Source organism: Rhinopithecus bieti, unplaced genomic scaffold, assembly GCF_001698545.2.
Source record: "Rhinopithecus bieti isolate Rb0 unplaced genomic scaffold, ASM169854v2 scaffold_26125, whole genome shotgun sequence".
In the NCBI taxonomy this organism is placed as follows: domain Eukaryota; kingdom Metazoa; phylum Chordata; class Mammalia; order Primates; family Cercopithecidae; genus Rhinopithecus; species Rhinopithecus bieti.
The window spans coordinates 22,043-40,437 of NW_016811701.1; the positions used below are offsets into that span (position 1 = coordinate 22,043).

The 18,395-nt window shown below is 35.9% G+C and overlaps 1 protein-coding gene across 1 annotated transcript in view; it reads right to left on the minus strand.

Moving 5' to 3' along the window:
• Positions 1 to 201: 201 nt before the first annotated feature.
• Positions 202 to 18,395, minus strand: part of CHM (CHM Rab escort protein) — a 185,383-nt gene continuing 167,189 nt past the window's right edge. The window contains exons 11-13 of the mRNA XM_017894674.1: positions 14,932 to 14,974; positions 14,548 to 14,708; positions 202 to 1,729 (exon numbers count right to left, since the gene is read on the minus strand). Of these exons, the coding sequence (XP_017750163.1) occupies positions 1,538 to 1,729; positions 14,548 to 14,708; positions 14,932 to 14,974 (396 nt within the window). The 3' untranslated portion in view covers positions 202 to 1,537. The remainder of the gene's footprint in view (positions 1,730 to 14,547; positions 14,709 to 14,931; positions 14,975 to 18,395) is intronic.

Sequence of the window (18,395 nt, forward strand, 5' to 3'; positions counted from 1 at the left end):
TTTTTCTTTTGAGACAGAGTCTCGCTCTGTCACCCAGGCTGGAGTGCAGTGGCACAATCTTGGCTCACTGCAACCTCCGTCTCCCTGGTTCAAGTGAGTCTCCTATCTCAGCCTCCAAAGTAGTTGAGATTACAGGTGCCCGCCATCACATCCAACTAAAATTTTGTATTTTTAGTAGAGACGGGGTTTCGTCATGTTGGCCAGGCTTGTCTTAAACTCTTGACCTCAAGTGATCTGCCCGTCTCAGCCTCCCAAAGTGCTGGGATTACAGGCAGCCCTAACATTTTTATGTAGAGTGTATTTTAGGGCTTGCCAACTGTCATACACAATTTGGAGCCCTTGGTGGTTGCAGGTTTACCTACCAGAAAAGGAATATTAACAATTTATAGAGTGTTTTCCTTAGTAATATTTCAAAACCACAATTCTACTTGTTATTATTTTTACTGGTGTGTATGTAAGACTATAAAATACTAATTTTAAAAGAAATTTTCATTTAAAAGCTTAATGCAATAAAATGCTGTGATCTATTTCGTTTGTTGACTGACAGCAAGCAATTATTTCCTGCATGAGACTTCTGAGATTCATCAAGTCAATGGGAAAATTCTAAAACAATTTTCTTCTGGCAAACCCATTCTAAACATGTCATTGCATTGGTCTTCATAACCATTCTCATACAGTAGGCATGGTAATACTATTTGCACTTTATATATGGAGAAACGTAGGCTCAGAAGTTAAACAATTTACCACATATCATCAGAAGGACAGCCAGGATTAAATTAGGTCTGTAGACAATTAGCCTAATACTCTAGTTATTTGACAGACAGAACATCCAAATATCAATGAGCCTATCCACACCTTTCCTTCCATTCTTTCATTTCTTCATTATTGACCTTTCCCAATATGTAAATAATTTACAAATATCACTACTGATACTAAAAAACACTACTGACTTGTTCGTAACAATGTCTAAACACCTTTGTATTAGCATTCTCAATGCTTCTCAACATAGGAAGCAAAACAAAACAAAACAAATCTGTATTCCAAATACAGGCTTCTATCTAGATCATGATACTTTAGTTTTTCTATATGTTTTTATCATTATGTTATGATGCTCTTGTCCATAAAGAAAATATAATTCAAATAACCAAAGAAAATATGTGAGCTGGTTCTGAAAATGTGGCTTTCAAACAAAGATCCATAGTGGTAAGCAAAATTGTCCTAAGACCACGGAATTATTAACAATGCATAGGATCACTTTCATATCCACAGTTACATTCCTGAGAATCAACTGATTTATAATTTTCATCTGCTAGTCACACAAGTTTGGTATTCAAAATGAGCAAGTCAATGTGCTTTATAAGTGTTGTGTGTTCTTGTAACGTCCTCTATAAGCAAAATCCCCTTTTGGATTTCTATTACCTATTTTGCCTTATAATTGCTGCTGCTTTCTAACATTTTTCAAACAGTCCTTCTATCAAGTAGACTCTGAGACCAGCAGAAATTTCCAAAGTTGGGTATCCAGTTCAGTGTATATCCATTATTCAGAGGACTCCTCTAGGTTTCCAAGGTTTGTGCTTTCCTTGAAAGTCTCTGAGTTAGCCTCTGGTATGGTACTGGATTCTGAAGCCTCTGGCTGTAAACCGTCTCCATCAAGGACAATGTCTTCAGGATTTGGTGGAGGGGGACAGAAATCTTCACTGGGGCAGATTTCCTGGAAAAGTGTTTCAGCCTGGCCAAGGAAGAAAAGATAAATCGTTTTTGGAAATCGGTTTAAAATGTGTGTGCATTTCTGGCATTAACTAAAACAATTAAGTGTTATCTTTAAAATTTCCTTAAGCAGGTTATAGTACTTTATCAGAATACATGAACTTCTGTAAGTCTGTTTTCAGAATTCTATGACTTCTCCTTTTAATTCTACACATGTATTCAGGTCAACTCTTCAAGGATGGCAGTATCTCATCAGGTTCATTATCAGGTGTTCAGATTGTTGAGAACTGAAACACATTCATTCTATATATCAAAAGAAATACAATTGCCCTAATATTGCTTATATGATATCTTATAGAGCCTTGATATGGTTTGGTTCTGAGTCCCCCCCCAAATCTCATCTCAAATTATTATCCCCACATGTTAGGGAGCGATTAGATTATGGGAGCAGCTGTTTCCATGTTGTTCTTGTGATAGTGAGTTCTCACAAGATCTGATGGTTTAAAAGTATTTAGCAGTTCCCCCTTTTCTCTTTCTCCTGCCAGCAATTAAGATGTGCCTTTCTTCCCCTTCACCCTCTGACATGATTATAACTCTCCTGAGGCCTTCCCAGCCATGTGGTCTTGTGAGTTAATTAAACCTTTTTTGTTTACAAATTACCTAGTCTCAGGTAGTATCTTTACGGCAGTGTAAGAGTGTAAGAGACACTAACACTGAGAATTGGTACCAGGAGTGGGATACTGCTAAAAGATAACCTGAAAATGTGGAAGTGACTTTGGAATTGGGTAACAGGCAGAGGTTAGAATAGTTTGGAGGGCTCAGAAGAAGACAGGTAAATGTGGGAAAATTTGGAACTTTCTAGAGACCTGTTGCATGGTGTTGGCCAAAATGCTGATAGTGGTATGGACAATGATGTCCAGGCTGAGGTGGCCTCGGATGGAGATGAGGAACTTATTTGGAACTGGAGCAAAGGTGACTTTTGCTATGCTTTAGCAAAGAGACTAGTGGCATTTTGTCCCCACCCTAGAGATCTGTGAAACTTTGAAGTTAAGAAAGATGATTTAGGGTATGTGGCAGAAGAAATTTCTAAGCAGCAAAGCATTCAAGAGGTGACCGGGCTGCTTCTGAAAGCACTCAGTCATGTGTGTTCACAAAGAGATGGTCTGATATTGGAACTTACGTTTAAAAGGGAAGCAGAGCATGAAGGTTTGGAAAATTTGCAGCCTGACTACGTGGGAGAAAATAAAAACCCATTTTCTGGGGTAGAATTCATGCTGGCTACAGCAATTTGCATAAGCAATGATGAGCTAAATGTCAATAGACAAGACAATGGGGAAAATGTCTCCAGGGCATGTCAGAGATCTTCCCTAGGAGGAAAAAAATGGTTTCATGGGCTGGGTGGGCCCCACTGCTCTGTGCAGCCCTGAAACATGATAGCCTACATCCCAGCTGCTCCAGCTCCAGCCATGGCTAAAAGGAATAAAGGTACAGCTTGAGCTGTTGCTTCAGAGGGTGCAAGCCCCAAGCGTTGCCAGCTTCCATGTGATGTTGGGCCTGAAGGTGCACAAAAGACAAGAGCTGAAGTTTGGGAGCCTCTGCATAGATTTCAGAGGATGTTAGGAAACGTCTAGATGGCCAGGCAGAAGTCTGCTGCAGGGGTAGAGCCCTCATGGAGAACCTCTGCTAGGGCAGTGCTGAAGGGAAATGTGGGCTTGGAGCCCCCACAGAGTCCCCACTAGGGAACTGTTTAGTGGAGCTGTAAGAAGATGGCCACTGTCCTCTAGACCCCAGAATGGTAGATCCACTGACAGCTTGCCCCATGCACCTGGAAAAGTCACAGGCACTTAATGCCAGCCTCTGAAAGCAGGCACAGTGCCTATGACCTGCAGAGCCAGAGGGTTGGAACTGCCCAAGGCTGTGGGCATCTAGCCCTTGTATCGGCATGGCCTGGATGTGAGACTTGGAGTCAAAGGAGATTTTGGAGTTTTAAGATTGAATGACTGCCTGGCTGGGTTTTGGACTTGCATGGGGCCTATGGCCCCTTTGTTTTGTCCAATTTCTCCCATTTGGAATGGGGACATTTACCCAATGCCTATATTCCACTGTATCTTGGAAGTAACTAACTTGCTTTTGATTTAACAGGTTCATAGGCAGAAGGGACTTGATTTGTCTCAGATGAGCCTTTGGACATAGACTTTTGAGTTAATGCTGGAATGAGTTTTAAGACTTTGGAGGGCTGTTGGGAAGGGATGATTGGTTTTGAAATGTGAAAAGGACATGAGATTTGGGAAGGGTCAGGGGCAGAATGATATGGTTTGGCTCTGTGTCCCCACTCGAATCTCATTTGCAATTGTAATTCACAAGTATTACGGAGGGACTGGTGGGAGGTGAATGGATTATGGGGGCAGTTTTCCCCATGCTGTTCTTGTGATAGTGACTTCTCACAAGATCTGATGGTTTAAAAGTGTTTGGCAGTTCCCTCTTCGCTTTCTCTTTCCTGCTGCCATGTAAGACATGCTTTGCTTCCCCTTTGCCTTCCCCATGATTTTACATTTCCTTAGGCCTCCGCAGCTATGAGGAACTGTCAGTCAATTAAACCTCTTTTGTTTATAAATTACACAGTCTCAGATAGTATCTTTATAGCAGTGTGAGGACAGACTAATACAAGCCTATATGTGATACTGGTATAGTCTAATTTAGCATATAGCAATTTTAACAAGCCACTGTTCAAATGAAGAAAATGCTTCACTGTTTGTTCAACTATTTGCTTTCTGATATAATTCCCATTTCCTGGACTTTAAGGACTACAGCACTTGTTTAAGCACATGAGTTTTGAAAAGATAGCCTCAGTAAAAATACTGGCTCTACGATTTAGCAGCTATGTGATTTGGGGAATGCTTACTCAATTTCTGAGCTTTGGCTTCCTTATCTATAAAATATCAGAGATTAAGCCAACATATATGGTAGCTATTTTCCTTATTACTAATAATAACATAAGTAAAAATGTCAAGATGTAAGCTGAACTTATTAGTATGACAGGGTAACAGAATAAAAAAACTTCAAGGGTATGTTTTTGGACACGCCAATTGCTATAGACAATTTCTTTGAAGTTTTAAATACTTAATTGACAAAATTATTTATATTCAAGGTGTACAAGGTCATTTGATATACACTGTGTAATGATTACCACAATTAAGTTAACATGTCCATCACTACCAATAATTACCACTGTGTGCGTGTGTGTATGTGTGTTTCTAGTAAGAATACTTAAAATCTGCTCTCTTGTCAAATTTGAATTGAAGAATCCTGTCATTTATGACAAGAAGAATGAACCCGGAGGACAGTATGCTAAGTGAAATAAGCCAAGCACAGAAAGAAAAATACCATATGATCTCACTTATATGTAGAATCTAGAAAAGTTGAGGGTGGCTGCCAGGGGCTAGGGAGTGAAGAGCTGTTGGTTTAAGGGTATGAACTTTCAGTTATAAGTTCTGGGGATCTAATGTACAGCATGGTAACTATAGCTAACTGCATTTTTTATTGTGGCTATTTGGAAATTAAACATTACAGATGCCTATCTTTGCTCTCCATCCCAGGAACTCACCATACTCCTTTGCTAGAAACACAGCCCCTGTAGAAGCAGGATCTAGGTCAGACAAAGCCATTACCTCATACTTCCATTCCCCTAATGGTCTTTTTTGTCTTACATCTTTATCTTTACTATCTGTAAAAGTTCTCCCTCCCTTTTACACTTGGCATGCAAACAATCATCAAATTCTATCAATTTTATCTTCTATCTCTTAACTTCATCTGCTCCTTCCCTACTGACATAGCCCAGACATGCACCATCTTTCAACCAGACAACTACAATAGCCTCGGAATTGGACTGGTCTCCTTGCCTCTAGAGTCCCCCCATATAATCCATCTCCATGCCACCCTCAGATGGGTCTATGGAAAATAAAATTCTGTTTATTCAATTTTTGGCTTAAAATTCTTCAATGACTCCCCATCACCAATAGGATAAAATCCAAGATCCCTACTATAGAAAATAAAACCCTTCAGGCCTACCTTCTCTGATCTTATCATATACCACTTCATCTAGCCTGCATCTCTCAGACTTCTTGATTTACTAATACCTGTTTATTTGTATGAAACAATACACCACGATACTTATTCTTTACATCCTGGGCTGGTACCAATGTTATTCTTTACACCCAGAATGTTTCAATTCTACTGTCTTTGATTTAGATGGAGAATTACTACTCATCTATTATACCCCTCTCTGTAAGGTTCTCTGACTCCTAGATTGAGCTCATTGCTCCTCTATATTATTTCTAGACTTTGGATGTATTAGTACATATACCATACTACACTGTCATTTGTTTACATGCTTTTCTCCTTTACCTGACAGTGATTCCTCCAGAATGACAAATACTTTTAGTCAACTCTGGTTTCTTAGTGTCTTGGCATAAAATAGAATGTCAGTAACATTTAATACAAATATTAAGTATAAAAATAATAATAATTACTATGAATTCTTTTACTTCTATGCCAATTCCTCTGTGTTTGACACCTTGTCTCCCTTTTGCCTCCTTCCCACAGAATAGCTTTTACCCTTAACTCCAGTCCCTGTGGCTGGATCCCACACCATATGCTTCCATACATCTTGTCATGCACCACCCGCCTCCTAAGATTAGCATCAGTTGCCAGTTGTCACACCACTCTTCCTTGTGTTCTACCTGCTTATGAAACTCCCACCTTTAGCCCATCTGCCCTGGCCCTTGTTGATGCCAATTTCCTACAGCCGGACTCCAGTCCTTCCCAAATCTCTCCTCTCTCTAACTGCTGGAACCTCTTAGGGTCAACTGCCATGCTCTGGAAAGTGTATCTAATGCTTCTTGGTCTGCTGCATTTTGTTTGCCAACTAAACCTAGCTCTAAGCACAGAATAGTTAACTGGCAACTTTTCATCCTCTTCACCTTTAAGCCAGAAGTTAGCTCCAAGGGTAAAATATTTCAGGTGGTTAAAAAATTGGTAAGTGCTAATTACATTGTAACTTGGTGTGCTCACACTGGGATGTACAGAGAGAACAAAGTGAATTATTTAAAATATTTCTAAGTTTAGTTAACATACATCAACACAAAACAAAAATAAACATTTCATTAATATAGTACTTTAATGTTTTTAGGATGTATGCCTACTCATAAGCTGAAAGTAGCATATAACACTCACTGGGTGAGTGTACAAGCACTGGGATCCAAAAGAGTTGAGTTTAATTCTTGGCTCAAGAACTTACTAGCTATGTGACCTCTGGACAAGTTATTTAGCCCCTTTAGGACATAGCTTCCTTATCTATAAATGGGGATATCACAAATACTTATCTTGCAAGATTGTTTTGAGGACCAAATAAGATAATATGTATGAGATCCCAAGGATAGAATCTGACACATAGAAAGTGCTCAAATGAATGGCAGCTACAGAAAATACGACATCTAAAATTGCCCTCTCTCTCTCAAAGGCATGAGAAAACAAACGGCACTACAGTATGTGAACAACCTGATAGTCCAATCTATAAAGCTAGCTCTCAACTTAATAATGGGCTGTGTATCAAACGTCATAAGTGACTGGCTAATCTGTCCATAAAACCATGTTCTAAATGGAAGTTAGGTTGCCAGCCCAGCCCAACATCAGCCAATTTAACTCATTTTATACTTGAAGTAAAATACAAAGAGTATGGTACTATTTATTCTTATTCCCAGGGTAGTGACATCTACTAGAGGGTGGGGCTCCTGAAGGAGTGAGCCATCAATGTCTTGGGAATGAGGACTATGGAACTGCAGTATGTTTGGGTAAATGGTACACAACAACATCTGCCAAGAAAAAGAGATATCTCAGATGTCAGTTTCAGAAAAATAAAAACAAACCTGAAGCAACATAAAATACAAAAATGAGCAAGTCACAGAAAGAATCGCAACTATCACTTAGGTTGGTTTTGTGGTGACAATAGAGAATGTCTTGGAGGCCAGGAGCAAACAATTTGAACTTGTGGGTATTAAAGACATATCACTTTATGTTTTTGGTGCATCTTCAAATCACAAATAGTTCCCTATGAACACAAAAGTGTCAAGTTTACATTACTCAACCTCTATACATTTTACAAATAAGAAAAGATGTCACCTTGCCAACGGGTAAAATGAAGTGTTTCATTTGTTTTTTAAAAATAAAGAAATCTGCATGGGCTTGTGTTGTCTACATAAGCAAAGTCTAGGTGATATTCTGAGAGCCTTTATGGATAATCTTCATTTGGAAAATACCAATAACCAGAAATCGCCAATTAGTGATTGACATAATTACAGGTGATACACAGGAATTAGCATGCAGTTTATCTGAATACACAAGCTATTTATAAATATTGTCAATGCTCTTTAAAAGTAGGCATCATAATATTTCCCCCAAAATTGACGAGATTAAAAGCTATACAACAAATTTAAAACTGCTTACATTTAATAGCATATATTAATTAGTACCAAAATTAGCACTATACTGTTTTCTACTGTTACAGTATGTTACCTCTGAAGATTATCTTCTTGAGAAGCAAATGACCTCATGATAAAATTATCCCTCAATTATAATCTTCTAGCATGCAGTTCAGATGTTTAGAATACATTAGTACTTGTATTATAAGCCCTTACTTAAATTTTTTTGGTTAAAAAATATTAAAGTTCATTCAGGGATAAAATTGACCTAAGCTACCTTGCTAAAAACTTGTTGGCAATTTCTACTTGCAAAAAATTAGAACATCAAAGTAAAAATGACTTGATCATTTCAAGCTATAAATGCAGATCATCAGCCATCTTGGGTTCTTACTAAATTAACAGAATGAATGATGGATGAGAGATGGATGTGACTTCCTGCTTTTGTTTGGTGTCACTGGCTGAATATGATTATTCAGGATCACCATCAGGCACTGAAGAAAATAAACAAGAATTCCAGAAAAAAACTGCAGATGTTTGTATCCTCATCATAGACATAGCTTTCCTACCACGACTCAAAATTAGATTACAGGCTCAACCAGGACATTTGCTACTCTAAGATCCTTGCCACTGGTGGGAATGAAAGTTCCATCTGTGGTCTTAGAATGATGTTAAATTACCCATTTATTGACTTAATGGACAGATGTGCCAGTTCTGCCTGTGAAAAATTTAGAAATGTATCTCAAAAAATATTTTCTGTTTTTTTTGTCCTGTCCAGGGCAAAGAAATACATTTATATATACATATCAATATTCAGCTTAATGGAATCATGGCTTACTTTTAGCAGCTTGTATCAGTCTGTGCCTCTTCATAGCCCTGACCAGGATGGCTATCACAAACTTCCACCTTACTTTACAATAGACCTCAGCATCAGTAATGGTAGCTCTTGGGACATGAACTGGTGTCAAAACATTAATGGAATCATGTTAACTATGTAAAACTACGCTATAACTTCTTTTCTATGATTAAAAAAATGCATTAAGACTACTATAAAATTAATTTTATATGACTTAGTAGTTACAACCTTCTTGAAATGTTTATCAAAAAAAATAATTTATGTATTTCAAAATAATATACCAATGGTTCAACTGTTTAAATCAGAAACAATGTTTCTTTAGAATACTGGCATTATAAATTCTTATTTATGAATATGTATTTTTAGCATCTTCTATCCTTATTCCCACAAGGGAACTCATAAAAAATCTCTGTAATTCAACATTTTATTCAAGAAAGTGAAAATACCTGATCCTGTATTTAAAGTATATTTAAAGTAGCTTTGTAGAAGCTACATAGAAAAAACTTTTAGGGCAAATTACAGAAATGGTATTGAGAGATGCTTTTCTAGACTTTGCTCTCGTCCCAGAGGAAAAAATATTTCCCAACCACACCAACATCCTAATACAAAACTGAGAAACATCAACAGCCTTACCTGTTTGACTGCATTATCATTTCCTAAACCACAATCTGGGCCAGAGCAGACATAAACGTTGGATGGTAAATCTTTATAACAGCTCCTGCTGATGTCTGACGAATCTCTCATATTGAAGTAAAGAGCCCACAGAATTCTTGGCTTTTCTACTTGTTCATTTTCTAAACACATAAATAAATTTTATTTACATTCTAAAATATAATATGCTTGTCAATTACTACACTGTGTAGCTTATTACCGATTAAGCCATGACTAGACATTGTAGTAAATCAGAGCTTTGTATGTAAACAATCAGTAAACTTGCATCTACACACTCTATTTTGATGAGTAAGTTAATTAGATTTTACTCCAATTGTGCTCCTTTGGACTTCTATTACTTCTCACTAGTATCAAAGGGTTTATGATCACATTCATGCTTAAATTTTCCCTATAAAGACAGAAGACAACATAAATTGATTTCCTTATGTTTCAAATGGACAAACCAACTTGGTAAACTATACAGTGATTCAATAGTATATACACATGAAATGTCTAGGATAAGCAGGAAGTGGGTCAGTAGGTTACCTAGGACTGAAGGAAATTGGTGGCAAATGGGAGGTGATCACTAATTGGTATGACGTTTCTTTTGGGGGTGATGGAAATGTTCTAAAACTGACGGTGGTGATGTTTGGACAATTCTATAAATATACTAAGAAACACTGAATTGTACACTTCAAAAGGGTGGATCATACAGTATATGAATGATATATCGATAAAGTTATTATTACAAAAATAGTAAATATAGGATTAAAACTTTGTTGTCCTAACTCACATCCTAATGCTTTGTCTTATTGGATTAAAAAATTAATGACAACCAACAAATATCAAAAATGAAGTCCTAACAGTGAACGCCATTTTGACCACATGTTCTCTCATTTAAGAGCAGGTGTCTATTAAGCGTGTTAGGCATTGAGCTAGGAGCTGGGGATACACACATGAAGTAGACTTGGTTCTTACTCTCCTCCCTTGTTTTTGGTTCCCTAATATAGGGCTTAGCACATGACAGATGCTCAGTAAATAATTTCTGAATTGATGATATTGTATTTTCAGGTAGGATCAAAGTACGATATGCTTGTAAAAAGGTCCAACGTTATTAATCTCAATGCATAAAGCCTATTTCTTGCTAATATGATAATCATTTATTTGCCTCTCCTCTTTAAAATTGTTATAATTAGATTTTCTTTGTTTGAAAACATAAAATATTGCTGTGGATACATTCATTGACTAGAGAGTTTTCTTTAGCTTGAATCTGAACAAAAGTTCAAATTTTGTACAAAAATAATAATGAATGTTTATGAAGATTGCCCAAGATCATGAAGCACCTCATGAATAATAAAGAAAATGCTAAAGGCATAATTATCTCATTAATAACTATTATTTAATTGGTAATCAATGTAGATAAATTTTTACCTAATTGCAGTATTCAATTAACAAGAAAGCCCTATTTCCCACATCAGGATAAACAGGATTTTATTATATTTAATTTACAGTATCTCCACTATAAGAATACCAAATAAGTTATTTTCCTAGTTCATCTGAATAATCCATAATTATTAGTAGAATAGGAAGAAGAAACTCTGAGTGGAAGAAGTGATCTCCTAAGCTGCCCCTTTCCAGTGCCAAGATCTACGAGTCGTCTAAGGTATCACTAACTTCATGTAGGAACATATTAGGTGGCTAAATCTATTGACAAAATAAAGGAACATAAGGAATTCATATTTTATAGCTAACACCATATGGCTCTTAGTAAACTGATTAGTGAGTTTAGTCACACAAATCTTATGGGAAGGTACTTAAATGTATCTCCTATGATTTCGTATACCAGACTTGGGGAGCACTGCTAACAAGTGGGCTGAGGTCTGGAAAGTCTTTAATATTGCCCAGCCCATTTCTAAGTATATACTAGGAGAGATTATCTTGTATCTCACTAAAGATCCAACTCAAAGGAACACTTCACTTAATAAAAGCTGGAGGGAATGAATAATCCAATAGATTTAAACTAATTTCATAGAGGTTGAAACTTTGAAAAGAAACCATGAGGAAGGTGAAAAACTGACACAGACTGAAGATAAATGCTCTGGATACAAGGGCATTATCAGGCTTTGACCTTAAAACCTTAAAGAGATATAATTGCTTCATCTTTCTTTGAGGTCAGCTGGAAGGCAAAGAGATAGCTGGAAAAATAACACGCAGTTCTGAAGTGCAGAACTGTCAAAAAATATTAAAGTTGCTGAGCTTTGCCTAGGAGTGCATCACAAGTTGCCGGTGGTAGAACTGGTTTTCTGCAGTAGCTCATTTCATTCAATTTGATAGTAAGAAGGACTAAAGATGTAATAGGCAATTGAGAATAGGATGTTGGGCAAATTAAACTGGAGTAAGTGTAGAATAGGGTAGGTAGAAGAAAAGCAACTATAGCACAACAACAACAACAAAGCAAGAAATGGTGTCTACAGTTGCATGCCGTGTTTAGGGATAAACTATGTTGGTAATACCGACCGGCAGAGTGGTGGAGACTGTCATAGGGGCACATGTATACATATGTAACAAACCTGCACATTGTGCACATGTACCCTAGAACTTAAAGTATAATAATAATTTTAAAAAATGTGCAAAGGCAATGAATAGATATTTCTCCAGAGAAGATAGACAGATGGCCAATAAGCTCTTGAAAAGATGGTGAACATCCCTAATCATTGGGGTTCGAAGCAAAGCAAGACTACAATGAGATACTACTTCACACGTACTAGGATGGCTATAATACAGATTTTTTTTCTCAAAGGTGACTAGGCTGACTTTCACCGAAGATTATGAAGCACAGAGAATGTAGAATTCAAATACAAACAAAAAGAAAATAAGCCCAAATAATGTTACTCCTTTGGTACACGTTTTAAACTACAATATTTACAATGCAGTAAAGCATAAGGTATTACATGAATGTCAAATAATCAAAACATAATACTAAAATCCATCAATCTGTGAAAATAGGGGCTTCTGCTACAGAGAAGAATGTGCTTTAAAGTATTAAAAGTTCATATTGTTCATAAAGTTCCTTCTTCCTCATTTAGGCAGGAAAATGAATTGAGTTCTCTTCTCCAGGTGACTTTGCCTCTTTGACCTGCCATGGCCCAGTGCTCACTTTATCTGGTGATTCATTTTCAATAACTCCAACAGTATTTGTTCTGACATTTTAATTAAAATATGACCACTACCTCATCCTGATGATAAAAAGGCCCATGTGTCAGTGAAAACTAGCTTTTCAGTGCCTCAGTGCACCTGAGGACCCCTCTGAGCACATAGTTCTTACCAAAGAATTCCTCTCAGGTTCTAAACAATACATCATTTCAAAATGGGATCACTTTAACTATTAAGATTAATGTTTAAAAATCTAAATTGGATAGAGGATGCTAAGTAATGAACATGTAATATCCCCCAGCTGGATATTTTTTTAAAGGAAATTAAATGCATTTAAAAAGTGAAGAGTAATGATATGATTCATATTTAGTGCATTAAGACTACCACACAATGAAGTTACAACATAATAATTATTTAAAATTTCAGAAATAATTAAGAAAGTCAGGGTTTCTACACAAAGTGTAGTCGTAATTAAAGCCAAAAGAAAAAACTATGACTCCATATTAGATTTAGGAATATTATCATGTGTTTTACCTTGGCAACCAATTTTTAATAATCCAAACACTTATATGATACTTTCCAATAAAGAAAACATATAAGCAATTTACAAATTAATAAATTATAACTAAAATAATTTAATTTGTAAATTAACTCCCAAACTAAAGTGAAGTTTTCAAATACTTTATTTGGATAGCTCCCAAAAAACATAATTGATATTAGCCCCTGAGAACGTAACAGGTTCATTACGTTAAGTGAAATAAGCCAGGCACAGAAAGACAAACTTAATGTGTTTTCACTCATTTGTGGGAGCTAAAATTAAAACAATGTAATTCATGGAGATAGAGTGTACAATGATGGTTATCAGAGGCTGGGATGGGTAATGGAGAAGGAAGAGGGAAAAGTGGGGATGGTTAAAGGGTGCAAAACAAAAACAGAATGAATAAGATCTAGCATTTGATAGCACAACAGAGTGAGTACAGCCGTTTACAGTGAACTTTAAAGTAACTAAAAGAGTATAACTAGAATGACTGTAACACTGAGAAATGATAAATGCTTAAAGTGACGGGTATCCCATTTACCATGATGTGATTACTCCACATTGTATGCCTGTATCAATATATCTCATGTACCCAATAAATATACACAGCTAGTATGTACCCATAAAATTTAAAAAAAACTAAAGAACAGAACAGTTTGTCTTCTTATGTAAATAAACCCCCCTCTATGCACTATCTCTGCATTAAGAAAATAAGCAACCCACATAGGAAATGAGCTGCAAGGAAACAGAATATGTATGAGTAAATAAATGGTTGCATGAACAAAAGTGACATGCAAATGAAGACATATAAATCAATGGAAGAAAATGATCAAGATTCAAATGCACATGCAAATCCTATAATAAAAATCACCTTCACGTCATATAAAAGAAAATTCAAAAGGCTTCTTTTATCATTTACACGGAAAATATGCCATATTTTCTCCATTCACAGCTGCNATTTTATTCAAGAAAGTGAAAATACCTGATCCTGTATTTAAAGTATATTTAAAGTAGCTTTGTAGAAGCTACATAGAAAAAACTTTTAGGGCAAATTACAGAAATGGTATTGAGAGATGCTTTTCTAGACTTTGCTCTCGTCCCAGAGGAAAAAATATTTCCCAACCACACCAACATCCTAATACAAAACTGAGAAACATCAACAGCCTTACCTGTTTGACTGCATTATCATTTCCTAAACCACAATCTGGGCCAGAGCAGACATAAACGTTGGATGGTAAATCTTTATAACAGCTCCTGCTGATGTCTGACGAATCTCTCATATTGAAGTAAAGAGCCCACAGAATTCTTGGCTTTTCTACTTGTTCATTTTCTAAACACATAAATAAATTTTATTTACATTCTAAAATATAATATGCTTGTCAATTACTACACTGTGTAGCTTATTACCGATTAAGCCATGACTAGACATTGTAGTAAATCAGAGCTTTGTATGTAAACAATCAGTAAACTTGCATCTACACACTCTATTTTGATGAGTAAGTTAATTAGATTTTACTCCAATTGTGCTCCTTTGGACTTCTATTACTTCTCACTAGTATCAAAGGGTTTATGATCACATTCATGCTTAAATTTTCCCTATAAAGACAGAAGACAACATAAATTGATTTCCTTATGTTTCAAATGGACAAACCAACTTGGTAAACTATACAGTGATTCAATAGTATATACACATGAAATGTCTAGGATAAGCAGGAAGTGGGTCAGTAGGTTACCTAGGACTGAAGGAAATTGGTGGCAAATGGGAGGTGATCACTAATTGGTATGACGTTTCTTTTGGGGTGATGGAAATGTTCTAAAACTGACGGTGGTGATGTTTGGACAATTCTATAAATATACTAAGAAACACTGAATTGTACACTTCAAAAGGGTGGATCATACAGTATATGAATGATATATCGATAAAGTTATTATTACAAAATAGTAAATATAGGATTAAAACTTTGTTGTCCTAACTCACATCCTAATGCTTTGTCTTATTGGATTAAAAAATTAATGACAACCAACAAATATCAAAATGAAGTCCTAACAGTGAACGCCATTTTGACCACATGTTCTCTCATTTAAGAGCAGGTGTCTATTAAGCGTGTTAGGCATTGAGCTAGGAGCTGGGGATACACACATGAAGTAGACTTGGTTCTTACTCTCCTCCCTTGTTTTGGTTCCCTAATATAGGGCTTAGCACATGACAGATGCTCAGTAAATAATTTCTGAATTGATGATATTGTATTTTCAGGTAGGATCAAAGTACGATATGCTTGTAAAAGGTCCAACGTTATTAATCTCAATGCATAAAGCCTATTTCTTGCTAATATGATAATCATTTATTTGCCTCTCCTCTTTAAAATTGTTATAATTAGATTTTCTTTGTTTGAAAACATAAAATATTGCTGTGGATACATTCATGACTAGAGAGTTTTCTTTAGCCTTGAATCTGAACAAAAGTCAAAGTTTTGTCAAAAATAATAATGAATGTGTTATGAAGATTGACCCAAGATCATTGAAGCACCTCATGAATAGATAAAGAAAATGCTAAAGGCATATTTATCTTCCCCCCCCAAATTAATAACTAATTATATTAAATTGTAATCAATGTAGATAAATTTTTACCCTAATTGGGCAAGTTAACAAGAAAGCCCTATTTCCCACATCAGGATAAACAGGATTTTATTATATTTAATTTACAGTATCTCCACTATAAGAATACCAAATAAGTTATTTTCCTAGTTCATCTGAATAATCCATAATTATTAGTAGAATAGGAAGAAGAAACTCTGAGTGGAAGAAGTGATCTCCTAAGCTGCCCCTTTCCAGTGCCAAGATCTACGAGTCGTCTAAGGTATCACTAACTTCATGTAGGAACATATTAGGTGGCTAAATCTATTGACAAAATAAAGGAACATAAGGAATTCATATTTTATAGCTAACACCATATGGCTCTTAGTAAACTGATTAGTGAGTTTAGTCACACAAATCTTATGGGAAGGTACTTAAATGTATCTCCTATGATTTCGTATACCAGACTTGGGGAGCACTGCTAACAAGTGGGCTGAGGTCTGGAAAGTCTTTAATATTGCCCAGCCCATTTCTAAGTATATACTAGGAGAGATTATCTTGTATCTCACTAAAGATCCAACTCAAAGGAACACTTCACTTAATAAAAGCTGGAGGGAATGAATAATCCAATAGATTTAAACTAATTTCATAGAGGTTGAAACTTTGAAAAGAAACCATGAGGAAGGTGAAAACTGACACAGACTGAAGATAAATGCTCTGGATACAAGGGCATTATCAGGCTTTGACCTTAAAACCTTAAAGAGATATAATTGCTTCATCTTTCTTTGAGGTCAGCTGGAAGGCAAAGAGATAGCTGGAAAATAACACGCAGTTCTGAAGTGCAGAACTGTCAAAAAATATTAAAGTTGCTGAGCTTTGCCTAGGAGTGCATCACAAGTTGCCGGTGGTAGAACTGGTTTTCTGCAGTAGCTCATTTCATTCAATTTGATAGTAAGAAGGACTAAAGATGTAATAGGCAATTGAGAATAGGATGTTGGGCAAATTAAACTGGAGTAAGTGTAGAATAGGGTAGGTAGAAGAAAAGCAACTATAGCACAACAACAACAACAAAGCAAGAAATGGTGTCTACAGTTGCATGCCGTGTTTAGGGATAAACTATGTTGGTAATACCGACCGGCAGAGTGGTGGAGACTGTCATAGGGGCACATGTATACATATGTAACAAACCTGCACATTGTGCACATGTACCCTAGAACTTAAAGTATAATAATAATTTTAAAAAATGTGCAAAGGCAATGAATAGATATTTCTCCAGAGAAGATAGACAGATGGCCAATAAGCTCTTGAAAAGATGGTGAACATCCCTAATCATTGGGGTTCGAAGCAAAGCAAGACTACAATGAGATACTACTTCACACGTACTAGGATGGCTATAATACAGATTTTTTTTCTCAAAGGTGACTAGGCTGACTTTCACCGAAGATTATGAAGCACAGAGAATGTAGAATTCAAATACAAACAAAAGAAAATAAGCCCAAATAATGTTACTCCTTTGGTACACGTTTTAAACTACAATATTTACAATGCAGTAAAGCATAAGGTATTACATGAATGTCAAATAATCAAAACATAATACTAAAATCCATCAATCTGTGAAAATAGGGGCTTCTGCTACAGAGAAGAATGTGCTTTAAAGTATTAAAAGTTCATATTGTTCATAAAGTTCCTTCTTCCTCATTTAGGCAGGAAAATGAATTGAGTTCTCTTCTCCAGGTGACTTTGCCTCTTTGACCTGCCATGGCCCAGTGCTCACTTTATCTGGTGATTCATTTTCAATAACTCCAACAGTATTTGTTCTGACATTTTAATTAAAATATGACCACTACCTCATCCTGATGATAAAAAGGCCCATGTGTCAGTGAAAACTAGCTTTTCAGTGCCTCAGTGCACCTGAGGACCCCTCTGAGCACATAGTTCTTACCAAAGAATTCCTCTCAGGTTCTAAACAATACATCATTTCAAAATGGGATCACTTTAACTATTAAGATTAATGTTTAAAAATCTAAATTGGATAGAGGATGCTAAGTAATGAACATGTAATATCCCCCAGCTGGATATTTTTTTAAAGGAAATTAAATGCATTTAAAAAGTGAAGAGTAATGATATGATTCATATTTAGTGCATTAAGACTACCACACAATGAAGTTACAACATAATAATTATTTAAAATTTCAGAAATAATTAAGAAAGCCAGGGTTTCTACACAAAGTGTAGTCGTAATTAAAGCCAAAAGAAAAAACTATGACTCCATATTAGATTTAGGAATATTATCATGTGTTTTACCTTGGCAACCAATTTTTAATAATCCAAACACTTATATGATACTTTCCAATAAAGAAAACATATAAGCAATTTACAAATTAATAAATTATAACTAAAATAATTTAATTTGTAAATTAACTCCCAAACTAAAGTGAAGTTT